This window comes from Papilio polytes, unplaced genomic scaffold, assembly GCF_000836215.1.
Source record: "Papilio polytes unplaced genomic scaffold, Ppol_1.0 DF824024.1, whole genome shotgun sequence".
Lineage (NCBI taxonomy): Eukaryota > Metazoa > Arthropoda > Insecta > Lepidoptera > Papilionidae > Papilio > Papilio polytes.
The window spans coordinates 3,560,132-3,582,762 of NW_013525180.1; the positions used below are offsets into that span (position 1 = coordinate 3,560,132).

The 22,631-nt window shown below is 36.4% G+C and overlaps 1 protein-coding gene across 3 annotated transcripts in view; it reads right to left on the reverse strand.

Annotated features, from left to right (window-relative positions):
• Positions 1-1,955: 1,955 nt before the first annotated feature.
• LOC106101088 (homeobox protein homothorax) overlaps positions 1,956-22,631 on the reverse strand; it is a 206,471-nt gene continuing 185,795 nt past the window's right edge. The window contains exons 11-14 of one of the 3 annotated variants that reach the window (XM_013280196.1): positions 8,270-8,328; positions 4,488-4,682; positions 4,249-4,274; positions 1,956-4,203 (exon numbers count right to left, since the gene is read on the reverse strand). In XM_013280196.1, the coding sequence (XP_013135650.1) occupies positions 4,510-4,682; positions 8,270-8,328 (232 nt within the window). In that variant the 3' untranslated portion in view covers positions 1,956-4,203; positions 4,249-4,274; positions 4,488-4,509. Of the gene's footprint in view, positions 4,275-4,487; positions 4,683-8,269; positions 8,329-22,631 lie in introns of all 3 variants that reach the window. The other 2 variants (XM_013280197.1, XM_013280198.1) reach the window with 2 other exon arrangements.

Here is a 22,631-nt window from a genome sequence, read left to right on the forward strand (position 1 = left end):
TTGACATGGCTTTAGTTTCATCTGGATCCGCATTTCTTTTGTCGTGGGGGTGCGGAGGCTGGGGGGTGCGGGGCGGGGACAGGGAGGCTAAGGTTGACAAATGTGCCGCTCCGAGCATCCGCGATACAATCGCTGCCTTGCTTACAGTGCTACGTTGTAGGAAAAAACCTAGGGATGCTCGATACTCGATACTCGAGATGATGTTTGTTTTAATTATTATTGAATTAAAGAAAGAAAGAGTACAATTTAAACTATGATTCTATACTTGAATCGTATGCAATTATTTGTTTTTTTTTTAATGTGAATGATATAATTATATCTTACTTGTTGTTAATAATATATAAAAGTATTCAAAAACATAGGTGATATTTGACCTAATGCATTATACTAAAATTAACTTACTTATTTTAATATTTTATCAACTTGCGAAATTTCGTTGAAGTTATGTTTTTTTTAAGTAATAAACATTGTATGATAGTTAAATATTACAGTCAAATATTATTAACAACGTTAGTGACAGCCCTACACACGCGTCACTGGACTCGTCCCGGCGTGCCATTACTCACTGTCGGCCGCCATTTTCGACGCGCCACGCCCGCTACGCTGCTACGCCGTAGCTGCAAGCTCGTAGCCACCGTTTGCGATTGCGGCTATCTTTGTACTTTAATTACTATTTAATGGTAAGGTATTTTAATTAATATTAAATGTTTATTGTTAAAATAAAGCTATCAATATTATTTTATTTAATTTAAGGTTATTTTTTAACTTTGCCCGTGACTTCGTCCACGCAATTTTACACGCACGCAAATACGTCATCTTCCCGAAATCTGGAACTTTTCTTTTGATGTTACAAACGGATACAGCATTTTATTATAAGTATAGATAATGTAAGTGGAAACTACTTAAAACTTTAATAATTTTCCTGCATTCCTGGTAGTTTTAATGCATCAGCAGTTTATAGTGGTGTAAGAGTTATTCCGCTGCATCTGCTCTCCTAGTAAGTTAAAAGCGGCGATATCTCTTGTACACCTGACCCGCCTCGTTAGAAGACACTTTACTTTGTTCTCGGCGTTCCTACTTTTTGCCTCAAGTTTGTTGGCTCAAGACGTGTTCCTTTGTTAACTATTTTTGTAACAACTTCAATTGTTATAAGTATGCTACCGTTATTTTCTCTGCTAAAACATGAGTTTTTATATGGTTTATATATTTAAATATATCTTTACGTGTAACAAAATTAAAATGTGTGAAAAAAAAGCGGTCATATGTCTTGAAAATGTTGTATTTGTGTTACTAAATATTTTGTCTGTGTGTCTGAAGGAACGACAATAATGATTTTGACTGTATTTGATAAGATGGTCTATGAAATATTGTGATTTTGTTATTTTTTTTTAATTTAGTCTATGTTACTGACAAAGTCGCGGGCAACTGCTAGTTTTAATTATGATATTTTTTTTACTTCATTGATTTTAAAGTGTGTATTAAAAAAGGTTTTAAAATGAAACGAAAAGTTTTTTTTTGTTTTTAATATTTTTTACACAATTCGTAGCATTCATAATGCCGACACATCCCACCTGTCAGTACATCTCGTCAGCGTGCAGGTTGCGGTTAATTTGTGAACCTTATCTCTCGTTATCAGTTACATGTACCATCGCCGTTAAAATACAATACAAATATATAATTAACATTTTCCCCGAGAGTGATATTTGACCGCTGCGAGATGACGTCATCGTTAGTTTATAGGCTATATTTACAATAATTCCATGACTTTCAAACGTTATGTATACATATACATGTAAAGAGAAAAATCAAAATAAAATTCTTCAATTAATACATTATTCTAACAGCTACTTTAAGACTTTTCTCTTAATAAAATATATTACACGCCATGTAATTAACAATTATAATAATAGGGATATATTAACAAAGACCAGCGTTTCAAAAGTAAAAGTCCGTTATAAACCAAACATTATTATTTTTAATACTGAAACTTCACTGGAAACAAACGAGTTTTATACAAAAGATAAGCGAATCAATTCGATGATATATTTACAAAGAATTAACAAAAAGACATCCAAAGTTTTATTGAATGCGATACGGTTGTTATCAAACTAAGATTTAAAAAAGTTACTAAATTAAAATACGAAATTGACTTCTGATATTATTAATGTTCCTATTATAACTAACAATTTAAAATAATAGTTACAGTACTGGTAAGAGATTTTAACAATTGTAGTAATGCTTGGTTTACACTTAGCCAATACAGTTGGACAGTTCCTAGGCAAGTCATAGATTGTACGGACTCTGTTCACTCTGTGCCAGTTGATTGTCAGTCCTAATAGTGCTACTGGCCAAGTGTAGACCGCGCATAATTTTTTATCTAACGAAGACATCAAACATAAAACAACCATATCGCATAACTTTGAGGAAATATTACAATTATTCTAATATAAAGCTTGATCTCGGATAACTTTTTACCGCTATTTTAATTTATAATCATAGCTATTTAGGACCAATTTTTGACAATTTTATAGCTCCCATTCGTATACATGGCTTAAGGCTAGTAATGCGTAGCATTACCACTTAAAAAAGTTACCGTGGAGGCGTAAAAGCAAGAAACTATTACTTTTTTAATAAAACGATATAAAAAAAAACATTGGTCATTTATTCAAATTCAAAATTAAGCAAAATTATTTAGGAGAAAAAGGAAGCACTCCACGTAACCTTTATATTAATAGACAAGACGCGCCAAAACCAAATAATTTGACAGCTCCTGTCACATTCGACAGTTGAAGTTTCTTTTGGTTTTGGACAATATGAGAACGGCCATTTTGTTTTCATCAAACACACAGATAACGAAGTAATCTAAATTATATTTAAAGCAAACTAAAGGTAACAGTTAAAGAACATAGATTTAAATGTAACTAAATATTAATTACATACGGATTTTCCCGCGTTTTTATCCCTTCAGGCTTAAAATGGCCGCTCCCATTAAAAGCGGATTTCAATTCGAGTTATGAAGCTCAATCGATTATCAGTCAAGAAAAATCTCACAAACCGCTTTGTATGACATTTAAAAGGGCTACAAATAAAATAATCATCTTTTGTAGCCTTCACACTACAAAGAGGTTTAAATCCGCGTCGGCAGGTACTGGTTACGTCCGAGACGATCCACGCCATCTCCCGACACAAAATAGAGCTAAAAATCTCATCGACTTTAACATTGTAAAATATTATTTTCATCGTATACATCGGTTACAAATTGTGCTACATTATTGAACACCAAGGCAAGGTGAAACTACAATATTTCCATTTCCAATATAATAAATATATATATGTATGTATATAATATATACATAATTCAAAGATATGTATATCGACCTGTAAAGCAAAATCACAAAACTACAGCGCGGGCGATGAAACAACGTTCTTATAAATTGACTTTCTATCTAGATGTACATTTTGAGCTCACGATTCTAACTGGTTTTGGGTCAAAGATGCAGATAAATTAAAAACACAGGTACCAAAAAAGTTAAGTCCAAAGCCAGAGAAGTCTAATGAATATTTGTGACCCAGTTTGTTTTGTCTATCATTACGGCAATTTTATAATTTATTTGCATTGCCCCCGTTCTAAAGTCCTGTGCGAGTCAATCTATGTGACTGGTGATGAGTAAAACATTTAATACAGAATATATTTGCTTATTAAAGTTAAATAGACTCATCTATTGGTCGTTATCAACAGCGAGAGTTAAATGAAGTTGAAAAAACCTATAAATTCTATTACATACAAAAAAACTCCTTTACAAAACAAATTGTCCCACTCTATCGACCCCGGTACATCCAATGATAGTTACAACTTACAACTATTCAATTATTTATTTATATTTACGTAATAACAATACACAATTAGCTATAAATATACGATAACAATCAAACGGTATTATTGTTACATTTGCTTGCTCCTTACGTTATTCCGTATGTTGATATCGTATTTTATTTATATGTAGATGATTGCACCGTCGATTATGTTACAGCGTCCGTGTCACTCCGCGTCATCATTTACATTAATTTAAACATTAAAGTTGACTTTAAATCTTAATTTAGGAGATCGTATACTGTTTCAATATTACAAAACGTATCGCATTATGTACATGTAGCATCGTTCTCCTGTTTGTTCGTGCCACGAGGTCGCGCGGCGAGCGGCGCGGCGAGCGGCTCGGCGAGCGCGGCCGCCGCAGCCGCCCGCGGCGCCCCGACTAGCGCCGTGTTATTCAAATCTGAAACAATAGATACACATATAAGAAAACTATTACTCGCGTATCCTTAAATTCTACTTAGTGCAATAATAGACTACAGATTAAAGCCCAATACTTCAAGGACCAGTGTGACCTTCAAGCGACAGACAGGAATCGGTGTAGAACGGTATTGGTGACCTCTAATATCGGAGAGCATGAGACCATAGATTAAAGAATGAGTAGATAAGTACTTACATGTACAAGAGTGTCGCGTGCATTACAGATGGTGGCCGTAGTACTCGGCGGGGTAGTGCGCGTATCCCTGGTGGAAGGCGGGGTCCGTGGGCGGCCTGTGCATCATCTGCTGCCCCTCCATCATGTAGCCCATTGTCGCCTCCGGGCTGTATGCGCCGCTAGGACCCGCATGCGGGAACACTGCGGGGTAGAACACTGCACGGTTAATTAGACCTGCCGTTGTTTAGGCTGCTAAACGTAGTCTTATTATATATATTATTATATTTTACTGAAAAATTTTAGATTAACATTAAAAGTCCGTATGTAGCAATTGTGGTAAATAAAGTTGTCAGCATTGTTAATTCAGTTCCGTTTACGTCATCGAAAAATTTTTAGCAAGTAAAAAAAAACTGTTATTCGAACAATCGTCGATGTCGCTATTGGAAGCCGCTCGATTTTACCACAAAACTGTTATGCCTTCCGGTGGCAATATATCCCGGGGATTATCAATCGTAAACTAATGGTGTTCGTCCATTATAGACGCCGATTTCCGCCTTCGTCGTGGGGTCTTTATGGTGGCACGCGCCATTGCCCCACGAGAGTTGCGAACAAACACAACTCCATTCTAATGTCTTGTTCGGAATGACTTTACAAAAAAAACTACGTTCCAATTTGTCAATACACTTGGAATAATTCTATAAAACTTTTTTAATACCATCCTTTCCATTCATTTCACGTCGTTACGTGACTATTTATAGATATTATTCAAGTAAAAGAGTATTAAGAAAAAGGGTACAATGTAATCTAAATAACGATAGTTTTAGAAATATGTCTTTTCTGTTTTTATGAATCTAGGATTGGATTTATTTGGGTTAATAGATTTCATTTTCAAAGCGCACAATTTTCTTTATTGGCACAAAGACAAATGTTTAATATACTTTGTTTCAAACGACATGAAATAACGAAGTTGGAATTTTGTTCGAAAAGACCGGGATAGAGTGACCGATGACGCGTAGATCCCACTTTGCAACCAGGAAGACAGGAAACAATAAAGGGTCCCCCGGGACGTCGGCGGCCCGCGCTACCAGGAAACTATGATTTAGTAGGCGATAATCTTCAAGAGCGTCCTTGACGTTATTGTCAATGTATCGTACTGGAGCAGTTTGGAAGCACTAGTTCTAATCAAGCCCTGACATTCCTGTGGCGTTTGTCATTGTTAAAGTGAATTGATATTTATAATATAACATATTAATTAGTGAAATATTCGAGAAACTGTTATATTGTACGTGACGGATTTATTGTGCATATACTTTTTAATAATGCAATGTGAACGAAATGTATAAGGAATAAAGGAATCATAAAATTATCATAAAAGCTGTTTTCAAAGTAAAATTTGAATCATGAATGTTGGTAGATTTAATTTTCGATGCATGGAAATTTTGTATGAGTTCATTGTCTTAAGTACCATGGCGGCAGACGGGTGGCGGTGGTATACTAAACACACAGGACATAAAGCAGGGAGATTTCTAAATTTCCCGAGCGGATGCGCTCTCCGCCAAGTTTGCCGACGACGGAAAATGGAAAAACCGGCGAGTACGATAGATGGAAAATTGTTTTGGCAATCGACTAAAGAAAACGGCCACCGCATTTCCTGTGGTCAAAGCGAGCGCTTTTCCAATCGCCGGAGCGCCGAGTTATGTATTTCTAGTGAGTTCGTTGTGCCATGTATTACTTAAAATTGAACACGCACGGTGCAACAATTTGATTTATTACTTGTTCTATAAAAAAAAAATTTAGGTTTTGCAAACAATATCACAGATTACAAAAACAAAAAGATAGTGTGGTGTCTGTGTGATTCAGAATTATCGATATCGATATGAAAAATAGCAAATTAATAGACTCAAAAAAACTTTGTCTAATAATAACATATATGGTATTCAATTGTTTTTTGTTATGGCGGGAAAAATGTTGCCATTAGTTTAATTGAGCGCGTATCGAGCTAGGGCTGTCATCGGTGCATCGATACGGGCATTACTCGGCAGTCAACAAACACGCCTGTCAGTACATACATACATACGGCAAGCGTGGCGAGGCGCGCTAATGAATTTATTATAAGGGCATAAATTGCAGTGTGATGCGACGCCATTACCCGCCGCCTGTAAATTACAATTCGTTCGATGGCCGCGCCCCGATATTTCCTGGGATCGTTTATTGAGCTTTTCGCGCGGATTAAATCGCTTCGTGCAGTTTATTAAAAAGGCCGAGAGCCTCGCGGACAGATAATTTGAGTGCAGTCCAATGATACGGATTATAATAATAATTTATGCCTAAGGTTTATATTTATTATATTGAACTTAATTGATATTATATTTATCGTTTTAAAATTTCATCTTTTACTTTGTAACTAAACTGATTTATATTTTTTATGTTTATTGACACTTATAAGTAAAAAAAATACGTTGTCCGTTGTACATTGCCTTGTAATATCGGTTAGTTTAAATGAATGCTATCGTATAAAAAATTCAAAGACAAAAAGAGATGTAATCCTCTCATAGGCGAAGTAACACACATCGCGATAGAGCCGGGGGAGATGGAGGGGAGGCGAGGGCGATCGGGGGAGTCCGGGGAGGGGGCAGAGTGATGGATAGCCCGGCACGGGTCAACGAATTCGGACATTATTCTTTTTTACCCTTCTTGCGTTCCGTTCGCAAGAGTAAGCCCTTTTTCTGCGACGTCCTTTTTTCCCCTCTTCCCGCTTGCCGGCGGAATGTTTTGCGTCCCGGGAGCGTTTTATGGACTGAGCGCAACAATTACAAAGTAAAAATGGAATTGGCCGTTTGTAATTCAACTCGGCTGTAAACGGCAAGATAAGATCGATTGCTCGATATGTGATGAAGTTTGTAGTGATGTTCTATCGATTACAATCTAAAAACATCGATGTTTAAAAAACTAATTTAATTAGTGATTGACATTAAAGAGAATAGATTCCAAACACCATTAGTAAAGATCGCATGTAAAAATGATGTTTTTATAATTTATGGAAACTTCTTTACAAGGAAATAGAAGAAATCATAACTCTTAGATACAAAAAACGAAACATTTAGAATGTAATAAAGCTATTAAAATGAGGCAACCAAAAAACGGAATCCCCTTTCTAATATACAAGTTAAATCCGTAGGAATTAGCGCTCGGGCGAGGTAATGCGACAAAAGCTTCGGTGCAATTTCCTTGATCCAATCATTATTCACGTCGCAGCTGCGTCTTTGTGTTGACCAAATGCCTGTAGTGCCTTTAGTGTAGCCTGAGTGCCTCCGGGACACATCCGAGACCGCTCAGGTGTCTGCATTATGCAGGACAGTATGCGGTCAGTGAAACTTAATTTCGTATATCAAAGATGCCCGCGCCACTAGAGACTGAAGTTTTACATTTTGGACACGTTTGAGTTTTACTAAGGGTTACTAAAGTTCATTTTTTTTTATAGAAAAAGCGGACAAAGAAGCAGCGAATCGCTTGGTATCAAGTGATCCGACGCCCCCGAACATCCGCAACGTCAAGGGAACTGCAGATGCGCTGCCGGCCTTTAAGGGAGGAATACGCTCTTTCTTGAAGGCCCCTAAGTTGTAACTGTTTGGAAATACCGCTGAGGATAGAGTATTCCACAACGCGGCTGTACGAGGTAAGAAGGTACGTGAAAACCTCGTCGTTGTGGAATGCCAACCATCATATGTATACTTTAGTAAAAAAGGAATGGTGTATATTTTTGTTAAGTATATAAACATATAGATGTATAAGAAAAATGTTACCTGCTCTATTTGACTGGTCTATCATTGGCTGCACTATCCTGCGTCTCGCGTTAATAAACCTGTGGACAAACAAACAAATATTAATTATGTAAACATAAACATATGAAAACACCATAAATTATGTAGTTGTGTAAATAATATTAATTTTATTAAAAGCGTTACTTTGTGTCCTGTGTTTTAGTGTAACACTTATCTATACCTGATATTGAAAAGTGAAAATTGTATTTTTGGTTTTTTGTATGTATTGAAATAACTCAAAAACTACCGGGCCGATTTTAAAAATTGTTTCATTATTAAAAAGCTATGTTATCGCTGAGTAACATGGGCTATTTTTGTAACTACTTTTAAATTTTTACGTTGATGAAGTCGCGAGCAAAAGCTAGTTGGAAGATAACCTTTTGCGAGCCTTGAAAGACGAAGTCCACGGTTGTCGTTGAGTAAGTATGAAAGTTTAATACCCATGCAATTACTTGCCGGCAGGAGTAACACTGAATAAGTAACGCCAGGGGGCGCAGCGGTGCATTCCCAAATTAACTGTCAGTACGAATCCCGGATCCCGGTGCCGGCCGAGCGACGGATATCCCGATTGCTTTGTGATTCGATTTATTCTTTGTATAATACGACGTGTGTTTTATCGAAATTTCAACCGATTGCTTATTGGTTATGATATTTAATTAACTCACGCACTTCAAATAAATTGAAGTGAGGGATTTATCGTTAAAATAAATGCCAATTTACGATGTTATCGGGGAAATACTCAAGATGACACGTGTGTGTTCAGATAAAAATACACTTTTACTAAATGCCTTTATCTAGCTTTAAACATTAGATTTTTTTTATTAATAATCTGTAATGAAAATGTTAACAAATTTGAAAGGTAGGTTCCCACTGGACCCTACAATGGTTGTATCCCTAAAGGGAGGTAATTGCCACGAAACATGGCGTCGCGTCCGTTGCGACTAATGTATTGTTAATATCTAGATTAGTTCATTAACTCTTCATCCGGCAACGCAGCCCCTTCCCTCGGGGAGGGGGGATGGAAAAAGGGCCCCAACTTTCTCAACCCTTAGGGTGAATTTGCTAAATCGCCTTGTGTATTAATTCTGACAGCAATAATTGTTATAGCAGTGCATTTTAAGCGACAATATGTTGCTAAGTAATGAGATTGTTGGCAGTTGTATATTCTGTGGCAGATTGTAGTAACGTAACGCAAACAAATGTAATATTCTAATTTGTAAGAAATGTCTACATTTATGTAAACAATATCTAAGATTACAGTAATTCAGTTGTTTATTAAATACTGTATAGTAATATTCAGTTTAAAAATTAACAACAATACTGAATAAAAGTTATTGTTATTTATGTATGTGTTCGTTTAAATTATAATTATAATGTATAATATATACTAATGTAATAAAGAGTAAAGATTTGTATTTTTGTATGTATTGAAACCACTCAAAAATTATTGGATCGTGTTCAAATTCTTTCACCATTAAAAAGAAATGTTATAAGCGAGTAACATATGCTATACAGAATTTATTATTTCTTAATTTAACGGAGACGAAGTTGCCAGCAACAGCTTGTGTAAAATAAAGCTGGATGAATATAATAATAAAAAAAAATATTTCAATCCTTATCAAACTGCAGATGCGGTATGTTCCAAAGAGATTACGTCATATTTGTACAGTCATAAATGATTTATTGACGCATTACAAAATTAATAAACAACAAATCTGTATGCATTCAAAATGTAGACAAAACGCACCGACAAAATAATCCTTCGAACGCGACGCGATTTGCATTTGTATATGTATTATTTTATTTGTAACGTAATGGCCGACCCCTGATAACCGGAGGCCCGTAAATCATAACACTCTGGATTTGTTAATTTCGCGCCGGCGGGCGAAGGGTTGACACGACTAGTGTCAAATAGCCAATACTAGTGATGGGACATTAATAAAAAAAATATTCGAGATAATAAAAGATTAAATAATTATTAATTTAATAGTATAAATATTTATGTATTGGGAAAAGTCGATTAAGAAAGGAAGATTTTTGGTATGGAAAAAATTAGGATTTTATCGAAGTCCAAATAAAATGTCAATTTTAAGAATGGTAAGGACGATCTTAATTATTGGTAATTTGTAGATCATATAACTACGTGGGTTTTATTTCAAAATAAATAGTTTTAAACATTAAATTAAAGGTACAAAAAACATCGATAAGAGGCTATCAATCCCATCCCTAGACAAACATAATGCGTTGTAGATGCATTATAAAATGCACTCAAAAAATGAGCTATAGTGATAAATGCATTTTATATGCAAATCAGACTAATTATAATGAGATTTAAGCGTCGTATGAAATAGGATAGCGCACGCCCTGTCTGAGGGGAATCGTCCGACTTATCTTGAACGCTCGTTGCTCTATGAAGTAACTGCAAGGGTTCCTCTGAGATAGACTTAAATGCGAAATACAGATAAAGTGTTACATTAATGAAAGTCCTATCTTAAAGACGATGAAACAAGAAATCTCCATCAAGGAGTAAGTAAGATTTAAGTTATATGAGAATTAAAGTAAATAGAAAATTGGCAGCTATCAGGAGTTAGAGGTCGGCGCGTAGTGCGGGGTGCGTGTTGCGGGGCGCGGAGGGCAGTCGTAAGTTATTCGAAACATGCCGGTGCGTGTATCGGAACGGTTTTGCGACGTAATTGATAGGCGACTGGCATTAACATAATGCTGTACAAGCCGCCCCGTACGCCGCGGGGGAACTATGTCCGCCATTTTTATTAGCCCATACACTCGAGCGACAAATACCTTATGATAATCGGGGCCACTCGAGCTCATGATACCCTGGTACGATATCTGATATAACTATTATTATTATTGTGAGATTTCGCCCGCTCTCCTCTAAATAGGAAAAGTTAAAAGGGCCATTTAGGTCGTCGAACACGTCCGCCGGATTCGGCCGGTGCGGGGAGGCCCGAGGAAATGCGCCAACAATCCCAAGTACATAGCACAAAGTAAAATTTAATTTCGCTCTAAGTTTTTGGATTTTAATTACCTGAAAGCGAATTAAACGAGCGAGGGGTTGAGTGGAATTTTCTTCGCTGTAATTCTACGAATTTCCGAGAACGAGAAGCCGTTAATAATTTACTGTTACAGGAATTCGCAGCGCCCTCTCCGGGAGTGATGAATATTGAAAACTCGATACGGTAACGTCTCGTGTTTTAATTTCTAAATGCGCACATATAAATAATTTTAACTTACGTTCCTTTCTGCCACATAAATAAGCAAATAAAAATACACAAAAGAAAAATAAATCGCATAACGTTAAAACAAATGAACCATTAACGAAACGTAAATATAGTTGCCGGTGTGAGAGCGGCCGGCGCAGGAACGCGGCCGCGCGCCGCTATCCATCATTTTTTATCTGTGCCGATTGTTTTTCTAATCGTTATAAAATAAACAGACACCGGTATTTATGATTCATATATCTGTAAAAGGTAAAACTGTTATAAGTAGTGTTGCAAATAAAAACCTTTCACTGTTACAACTGAAAAAAATAATATAGGTAGCATTTGGAAAAGTATTGTACCTAATACTACTTTCATCTTTAAATTCTCTAACAAAGACTTTGAAAAACCTTTGTCATAAATATGATCCAAAAACAAAACACTGACATGAGATTATGAAATTCTATACCCATCACTAGATCCTTTAGCCATCCAATAATTGTAATCACAACTTTGGTTTATAAATAATCAAAATAACATGTAGATACGTAAACCAGAAATCAGTTGCAGCTTCCCCTAACCGTTCAGTACATTGGGCAAAGCAAACAAAGGGCAGGTGGGCGCGAGTGAGGTATTACCGCCGGCTATAAATTCCGTTTTTCCCTAATTAAGGTTTAATTCCCGAGGATGGGGACTCTCGCTGCCGTCCGGAACTTGTCGCATTGTTCCATCTAAATTATAGTTTATTTAAAGTTAGATTATGTTATTGGATGTTTGGGGAAAACTCATTTCAAGTTGCTTCGTTTAAATTTAAAGTAACATGGGGTTACCTACATGCTTTGCATCTAACACAAAGTATATACTACTAAGTTACTAAGTAGCTGCTTAGGTAACGACGTTATAAATCGTATTAGGTCAATATTGTTTAAATGAAAGTTCATAATAAAATGGCCATTTTGTATGTACAATTCTAATTATAAAAGCTTGGACGAAGTCCTAAAACTTTTATCAGTGGGTCCGGCGGGCCCAAAGTAATCCCAACTACCAGGCTGACATAGCTTATCGCCGGTCACCGAGTCGCCAAATGAACGCATTAGTTTTCATAAGGCCCCGAGATAGGACGTCGTGCTGGGATTCTAGGGCTGTACTAAATGCTATATTTTGTTTATATTACTGCGTATATTTTGTTCCGTTTTATGTATTTTGACAACTCGATTTAAGATATGTGTATAAAAAATACAAGATTTGGAGAAAATGAATTTCTAAAAATTAAATTACCAAATTAAAATTTGGATAAATAGGCATATAAAGTTTTGTATGAGTACAGAAAATACGGACATCGCACCGCAGCGCAGCAAAACATCGGGTAAACTGGTAATTCATTATTACCAAGTTGTTTTTCCTGCCGTCAGTTTGGCTGAAACTCTCGATCCGTAAGAGTAACGGTTGGGACAAATGTGCCTTACTCGGCATTAACAGGGTTAAGTTATGTCCGGACAATCTGTCAATAGCGAATTTGGCGCCAAAAAACTTTACCAAATCATTGTATACAAATGGAACAAAGTTCAAACGTTTTATCTAATTCTTCGGAAGGTCAGCGTTTGTTCTTTTACTTTCGTAATTTATATACTGTTAGAAACTACGATAATTTAAGTATTTTCTTAAACACTTCTTACATGTAACTTAAATATTTTCTCACGACATTTAACCCTAAAAACTAACGTAGATAAACTGACAGATTTTGTTATATCGCCTAAGTGGAATAGATAAGAATACTTTATTGAAAATTTAGAAAACGCCATCTACCATCAGTTTAAAATAGAAATCAATTTCTGATTAGATTTAATTATTTACTTTTAAAGCTAGATAACAGATTAAAGAGTTTATCTATTATTTGATAACACTTCCAATAGTTTAAGAACATTGAAATGAGAAAGAAAATACCAACTCGATGTATTGATGCAACTAGACAATACCCGTATTAGGGCATGGTGAGGCAACCGCCCAGGGCGCCGGGCATAACGGGGCGCCGTAGAACTCTCGCCCAGGGCAGCGGTAACACTATAAATTCCCTGACTAGAGATGGATAATTTCACAATACTGTTACAGAAGGGTGAATAATTCAAGCGATCTGACACAATTGAACAAACAAAGATCCCTTAAATCCACTGCCGACAGACAGATCATGTACCGTAAGATGGATTCGACCGATGTTTACAAGATGTATTGACTTTGATGCCGCATAACCATCAATTCTTATGATTCAGTTAACATTTATTTGTCACTAACTATTGCCCTCGACTTCGTCTGCGTGGAATTTAATTAGTATCTATGTCAGATTTTAGCGAGAATAATTGTGTCGTTCTAGTAACAAATATATGTCCATCTAAACTTTCGCATCTTTATTATTTAAGAGTATTATTTTTCTTAGAATTTGTTACATTGTAGTAACGAAAAATATTGGTTTTCATATTAATATAAGTAGAAATACAATGTGTGCGTTATACGAGCGTTGGTATGAAAACAATGGCGTCCGAGAGTCCGGTATCACGTACAAATTCGTCTAATCCACGGCCCCCTCGGCGGACGATAAATATTTTCCATGAAATCCCAGAGCCGCGACGACGCATAGAAACTGCCCTAAATCAGGCAATTATAGGTGTGACCAGTAAATATAACGAAGGGATCAGAAGGTCTCAAATAAGTATAGTCGAAGTGTCCGCTAATGTTAGTGATAAGACGTTGCAAGATAATTTCCAATCGCCTGCTGTGTAGCTTCGTTTAAAACAAATCTTGTCCGTAAATATAATATTGTTAATCATTTTTTCACATATTAAAAGCAGGGACGAAGCAAGTTTTACCCGAATCATAGCTTTAAGGACATAGAAAATGGCATAAAAGGTAGGCTAGCCTATACTAATAATGTAAAGAGGTAAGATTTGTATTTTTTAATTGTATATATTGAAATAACTCAAAAACTATTGGGCTGATTTTAAAAATTCTTTCATTGTTAAAAAGCTTCATTATCAGTGAGTAACACTGGCGACGTTTTTCATTATTTTTAACGGGCGGTCGCAAGCAATATCTAGTCTATCATAATTTAGGTCGACTTATCCTAATAGGTCCGATAATTCGATATACGTCTCAATTACTCTCAATTGATTAATGTATTTTTTTGCTATATTTACCATTACCACCAGATCGTCTCATGATATCCTAGTAGTAAAACAGCAGAGGTCATAAAAATTAACGACAAATTGTTACAAGCAGTAATCAACTGGGATGTATAGACGTTGGAAAAAATCGACCTCGTAAATAATGAAAGCGCAAATGCTTCATTTTAAGGAAAGCGGCTTAATCCGCAATACTGGTAGCTTGGCAGTAATTACGTCGCGCAATATATCGCCAGTTCGACCCTCTCGACCTCCCGAGTCTCCGAGACCTCCCGGACCCCGTACCTCATCAGAGTACGCAACACATGGTGCTGCGTTAATTGCTAGGGTACCGATTGCCACTGTTTTTATTTAGGCCGAGGGGTTGGGAGTTGTTCGGATTTGTGACGCTGATGCAATTACTTATAATTGTTATGTGTTTTGACACGTCGTGATTTATTGAGGGTCAAAATTTACTTCTTTAATGTATCCCAAGAACATTCCTAATTGTAACGAAGATGTCTTAATGCAGTCTTACTTATGTCTTAAGTCTTTCCACATGTTAAAACGCTTCAACTAAAGTAAGAGCGGACGCACACCTTTGACTAAACTATCGGACAACAGTTATGCGATTGTCGATTGTTTCGCCGCCAATTCAACTGATTAGTTGCACAACTAAAAATCGAGCAGTGTGCTCTCCTTCATTGTGCGATAGTTTTGTCAAAGTAGTACGCGGGCTCTTAGTATATTCTAATATAGTTCTATAGTTTAATTTTATCTTGATATAAGATAATAAAATATCATTAAGTATCCAGTAGAGAAGTTAATTACGTCACGACACATCTTTATGGTAGGGATCCGGACGTTTACTAAGATAATCAGACCCTAGTTGGTATCGGCAGTAAATATACGCAACAGATGTCGACAAAATATTATGCCAAAGGTATTGCAAGAATTTTAAATATAACTATGATAATGTGGTCTTCGATCTGTAAAATAATAAAATAAATAGTTTTGTATGTTTAAAATGGTCAAAACACGTAAATTTCGTAAACTAGGATCAATTCACTTTGAGACTATCAAGTTGGTTCCACTTTCTCCGACCCTAATTTCCCTGTCCCGGTGACAGGGTCGCGAATAACGCATTCGCTATAATCGTCCTCAACCCGGCGCCATATTGCGTCGATTGCTTGACAGCATCTCGAATTTATTTCATATTAAATATGACCAGAACGGCAAGGGTTGAGGTGCGAACGGTTATTTATGGGCGGCAGCTGGAGGCATGGATAAATAAGATCCTGAGGGTATTGCCTGGCAAAGTAATATAAGGTACATGCTAAGTGTAAATAATACGCCAGCGTTAAAGGTACTTGACTTCTCTTGATACACTATCGAATGGTCACCTTAATGTATTTTTATACGCTATATGAAGGGTGATTTTTTGGAATTACCCGTGTGGTGCAATCTGCTAACAATTCCGTACATTCGTGTAGTTTTGAGCCAAACCGATGTGTGTCATATAGGCGAATGTTAAACGGCTATCATGGCAACATCAGATGCCGGCGACGACCGCTAATGAGCGCGACAGCAGCGCCACGCGGCCGCTGCGGCGCGCGCGCTAACTAATTTGCCGTTGATGGATTGCCATTCTGTGCTTCAGTCTACCGCTGTGTCTTGATGCCCTGGTATTATGAATGCTAATTACAAAGTACATTTGTATTGCATAATTTTTAGCCGAGAATGTTTATAACGATAAAAATATTTGTATAAAAAGATTTTCCTGTATACGAAAATGTCATGTAATCACAGATTATAAATAAAATATTAACAAAACATTTCACATTTCATTTTCGTTGTTCAAATCAAAACAACGCTCGGTCCGAGGGCCGGCGGTCGCTAAACGGTCCCGGATAAAAATATATTTGTATCGGAAATAACAATAAATCTAACGGTAAAAGCTTCCAGCGGTTGTTTACGCACGTCAACTTTACAGCCGACCTGGCGAATGATAAAAAATTAAAACAAATGAAAGCGCAGCCGACACGACACGAACGATGAAATCAAGAGATCGACAAATAAAACAATATTATTTTGATTAACCAAAACTCAGTAAATGTATAGATGAAAATTCGAATTTCTAAATTCACACAATATTAAAATAAAAGGGACTTTCTAGAAAGATATTATGAAGACATCAGAGTTTCAAGTAAAGAACGCGTAGTCGGCCATATTAATGACGTCATACCATGTGGACTGGCAGAATCAGCCGCAGTGAATATAATCGGTGTGTCGCAATCACAATTAACAATGCTGGCTTTTATTTTTTTTTATAAACAATGCAAGGATAAAACAATCAATATAAATCCCTTAAGAATTACATCAGTTTCACTAAAAAGGTATTTACTTTCGAGTACTTTAAATAAAAATAGGCAACCCTATGAAGTTTTACAATAGTTAATTTAATTGGTGACAGCCCTACGGGGAAGTATTATTTATAGGGTCTTCCAACTGATATAGATAGTATTTGATGGAAAGACGCTCTCAGTTGCCTATCGCCTTAATACACGAAACACCGCCATTTCAAGAGATGCATTATTTTAATGGACACCACGATAGTGACACACCTGTGAATATAGCGTATTAATAAGCGTTCTTTCGTTGTAACGTCAGCTATAACTGTTAAATTAATAACGGTCGTTAACGTAACGCATTAACGCTCGAAAGTATTTTCTAGATTATCTGTGGGCTTTCGCTTTTATAATCTGTTGTAATTTAATGATGTTTGTAAGGTATTTTGTCGTTGTTTTTTTGCTTTTATTAATTTAATTGGTGGCTAGTAGGTTGAGGATTTGTTATTTAATTTTTACCTTCTTTGTCGTGGATTTTCACTGTCACAAAAATATATTGTCTTCTCGCTCATTCTCAGCAACCATGTTGAGACATTTTGAACTAATTATCATAACGGTAACCTCAAGAAATGACGGCTGGGCTTAGATTTTGAGATTAAACGTGTTCTTGTTAATGTATTACGTGACTATTAAAATTTCTAAATTATCTACACTCTACAGTTATAATTATTTTAGTTTAAATATGTTTTGTTGAATATTTCAAACAACTGGGTTTATTAAAATGACAAGTCGTTAAAAAGAACAAATTTGAAATAATGACATTTGTTTATAAATGGAATAAATAAGAATATAACTACTTAAAGGTGAATTGAGAATCTGTATTTGGAAGTCCGTTAAAAAGAGATAGTTATTTAAAACTATAGGCAGGATATGGGAATCACATAACAGATGTAAAGAAATTATTAAAATCATACTTCATACTAATATAAATCCAAAAGTTTGGATGGATGTATGTTTGTTACTGTAAATCTCTGAAACGGCATAACGGATCGATAAAATTAGTCACAGAATAAGAATACATTTTGGTATAACATAGGCTACTAACTAATTTTTTTTTCGCGCGAAAGAAATCGCGTGCAAAATCTAGTAATTAATGAAGAATATATAAGAAATACACTTGTGATATATCTGAAATAACGAACCGTGTTCAAAATCATAACGGAAAGATAACAGGCGTCGATATGTGCCGGACAAAAGGGGGCCATAAATAAAAGGTTGGTTAAAATTTTAAGGAGCGCTCGCTGCGGCCATTAGAGGCCCTTAGCGGAGGTAACGAGCCCCTCGGAGGGCAGATGCCGCAGATCGCAATTGTTACCGGCCACCGCCATCTCGCGGCGGAACGCGTAATAAGAAAACGTGAGATCCCACATGCCGGGAAGATGGACTATCTCTCAGTGTTGGATCACTTCGATTTGTTTTGCTTTTAATGCTATAATTAATAACGGAAGAATATCTAATTATAGTTTGCATTAAAGATAAAACCTGGTATATCCATGTATTAGTTTTGTGATCCTTTTATGGCATTGAGTCATTTTTAAATCGCTTCACCAAAATAAATGGTGATTTATTTGGTATGCGCGGATTTCTAACGTGAACAGAGCGACATTTCAAGCAGTGACGACATTCGTCCGTTATTGATACGAATTAATCAAATCTTGGTGTCTCATTGTTGTTGATACGGAGTGTACGTTTTGATTAATCGGTACACGGCTCTTGTTTTTAGATTGCGCCAAGTTTTAGCTTTACGTTTATAGTCGAAGCTGTTGATTTATTTTTGAATAATGTGGTTTGTCCGATAGAAAATACGCTATAGGAAATTCGGATGAACGGAACGAACTATAATTATTAGAAACCTATGAACAAATATCCAAAGCTGTGTTTAAAGTTAGTATTTTGTAATTTTTGGTCACTGGATTGTAGCTTACATACATTTCTGGTTCCTGATATATTTTATGTTTCTGACGGTAAAAATTACAGAAAAACATACCCGATTTTGTAAACAAAAATGCTGGTTACCCTATACACAGTCGGATGTGACCGCCACGTCTTCTGTCACAATTAATTTCCGGGCGCGTTGAAATTGGCGCGAAAACTGTCGCGGCCCAGCGCCGCTGCGGCGGGAATTTTAATTACGCATTCGCGTTTCGAATACCAATGTCGTCTTGTTTAAATTAAATATAAATTATTTGACTCCTAGGGCCCGCTCCGTGGCCCGGAATTGCTACAACAACCATTTCGGAATTAAAGCCCTCTTCGTATTTCGTCGTCGGAATCTAACCTAATAACTAAAACAATATGGCGACGTTTAATTCTGTGAATCCAACTATGTATGACGTATTGTACTATAGTACTAATACTTTTAAGTATTAGATTCAACTCTCTTCGAAAGCTAATAAAAAGATCAGAAAAGTCTGTAATGGGATAATAAAGTTTTTAAATTGAAATCCAAACACAATTAGCGGGCAGATGAGCGGCGGACGGCGCGAGGCGGCAGGCGGGACGCGCGCGGCTGCACTTCTTGTGTCGTTTAACAAACTTTGATAAAAAGATTAAGTATGACAGTTTGAAATATAGCCGCGGCTGCAAAAAAGTAACAGGACGAAAGTTTGTCGGGCGGGACGCGGGCGGGGCACAGCCGCCATTGTCGGGAGCTGCGAGTTAATTTCGAAAGAAACGGCGAGGCGCAGGTGGCCGCCGCCTCGCCGTATTAATTCGAGCGTCTCTCTAATACCTACCGTATGACTGCGTTACGAGCCGCCTGAATTATAAGCCGAGTTGAACGCGTCTGCCGCAGCCCGCCCGCACCCTCCGCGCCCTCTGGTGCTCGTGTTCGGCTTTGCAACAAATCCTTGCGCCAGATTATGACGTCTCCCAGCCCCGGCTGGCTCAAACTCACAGGCACAGGCTCACAATAACATTCAGTACGCACCCAGCACTAGCGGCGCCATTGCGCGCCCGCCTTTAATTGTAAGTTATTGCCCATCCGAGCCGACGTCGGCCATTAACATAATTGTTTCAAAAGAAACGCGAGTAAACGATCTAGTAGAGATCGTAGTAAAGATATTTCAAGTAATTAAGAGGCATATTTGCATAGTGATGCGACCGCGAGCGGCGTGACACCGCCTCGCCATTCTGCCTCTATCTCAGCCGACGCTTATCATTTTCTTAGAATAAGACAAAATAAAATAGACGTACTTGATGCGTTCATTTTTTATTACGCCGTTCACTCCGAGTATACTCGTTGTAGAGGCATCGTCTGCGATGTGCATTTTGATGTTTCCAAACGAGTATAATTATAATGAGAGGTTGTTAGTTTTGTTAATAGCTTGTACTACAACACTTTCATTGCTTGCGTTTGTAATAAATGTCTATATTTAATTGGGGCATTTTCTGTTTTATAGACTGAATAATCAACACGATAATGGCTATTAAATTTTTATTATACTATTAATAAATCATAAAAAACAAGCACCGGAGTGTAGCACCGGGACTTCGTTTAATTTATAGCTGTGGTTCATTATTGTGCCGGACGCATTGTCTATGACGACTTGCTTGCCTCGAGTGTTGCCATTAAAAATACATTTTTATATCGAATTATTTTATCGAACTCTGTTGGATACTTTTAATGTTTTAATTAGTACATTAATGAAAGTTAAATTCAAAGAATTTCCCCTATAATTCGAAATCATAGTTAGTTTTCGTTATTCATATTATCTTTATGACTTATTATTCAAGCTTGTCAGATGTGAATCCCCATTGTGAAGCGTAACCAAGCAGATTACAAGTTAACTTTTCTGATCACAACACCATAGACAAAGGCTTAAATTATCCACGCTCCGATTGCTGGAGACGGATCTACCCTTTCACAATTACCGCGTAGTGGGGTGACAAATTGTTTGTCTGTGCTTTTGTATATATTATCATTTTAATTTGTAATTAAACAAAGAATATGAAAGACAAAAACAACAGTTATTTTACTACCAGTTGCGATTTAAATAATTAAATTACATTAAAGAAATATAGATAAAATATTTTTCTGTTAAATCAAATATAAGGTTAGTTTTACGTATTTTAGGGATTATTACTAAAATAATTTTAAATTTATTCATAGGAAAGTAACCAGGGCATCAGAAGTTGTAGGAGGTAATCTAAATAAGCTACGGTCATAACTCAAAACAAGGAGGGCCGCTGATAAGAAAGTTTCATTACCCGAACGCTGAATTTTAAACCGGGCTTAATTCGGTCCGCCAGGGTTTATCCGAAATCAGACTCGCTTGAGGCTCACCTGTGTGTTTAGGCTGCATATTAATTACGAAATATTTTTGCAATATTATTAAAAAAGGACACTTATGTTAAAAAATATCAAAACTTGACGTTGTTTATTAGAATAATAAAATAATAAAGAAGTCATGTCAATTGGTGATTGTTTTTGTGAATGAGAAACAAAAACAACACAGGTAATATTGTTAACGTTGTTATAACTTAACGTTATGTTATGCGTTGAAATATACCGGTATAAGGCAAAAATAAGCAAATATTATGTTAGTCGGTTATTGTCACAAATGCTTGTTAGAAAGGATTAAATAAAATTAACATAAACTTGTGTGTTTGTTCGTTTCGTTTAGCGCAAGCAATTTTGTGCGTGCGGAGTACCAGGGCGGCAGCGGCGGCAGGAGGCCCCTAACCCCTTCGCAGTTTGATAAATGGCCAATTACAGCGCGGCCCGCCCCGTCCCTTCTGTTAGCTTGTTGCCTATTTTGAATTGCTTTTGCTTTTTCGTTAAGATTAATATCTAAATAGGATAGATACGGATCCCGCTTAGGTATCTACGTTGTTTTTAAACGTAAATTTTCGCCGGAGATCCCTTTTGTTTTGTCCTTTTTCGTGTCGGCCATTGTTTTAGGTCTTAGCGTCTTTGTTGTGCGCCGCCTTGGAACGTGAAAGCTTTGTCCGCTTTAATATCTCCCAGCTCACACAGTTCTCAGCTATGAGAACTTAGTACTTCCTCGTTTATTTTCTTTAAGTTTTCATTTACTTTTTAAGGTTTTTTTTTAAGTTTTGACAAAAATTGCAATAGACGTATGAAATTTTTATCAAAACTACTATTGCTTGTTAAATAAAATCTAAAACAATATATTTTAATTTAAGTATCTAAGCCAGATTGAAATAACTCTACCTACCCTCTATGTTATTAGATACATTTTTAAACGGATTACATATATAAAAAAAAAAAAACATTTTATAATTAATCAAAATGGATCAACGTCTAATAAAGTAAGGGCTTCGCATTTTACATTTAAAAGTCCCAGGTGCTAGGTCACCAGTCTTAGCTCCGTAGAGGCGGTAGGCAGGGGTAAGGGAGGTAGAACCCTCTGTTTGTTCTGTATTTAAAAACAACACACTGCTCCAATTTTTTATCTCGTTGACGACTGGAGTATTATGGTTTTAATTGTTTTTTTTTTATGCTATAATTTTCTAGAATGACATATGTGGTTTAAGATATTTATTTCTCTAAGAATATACAATTCGCTTAACGAGAAACATTTTTTTTTTTTTTTTTTTACAT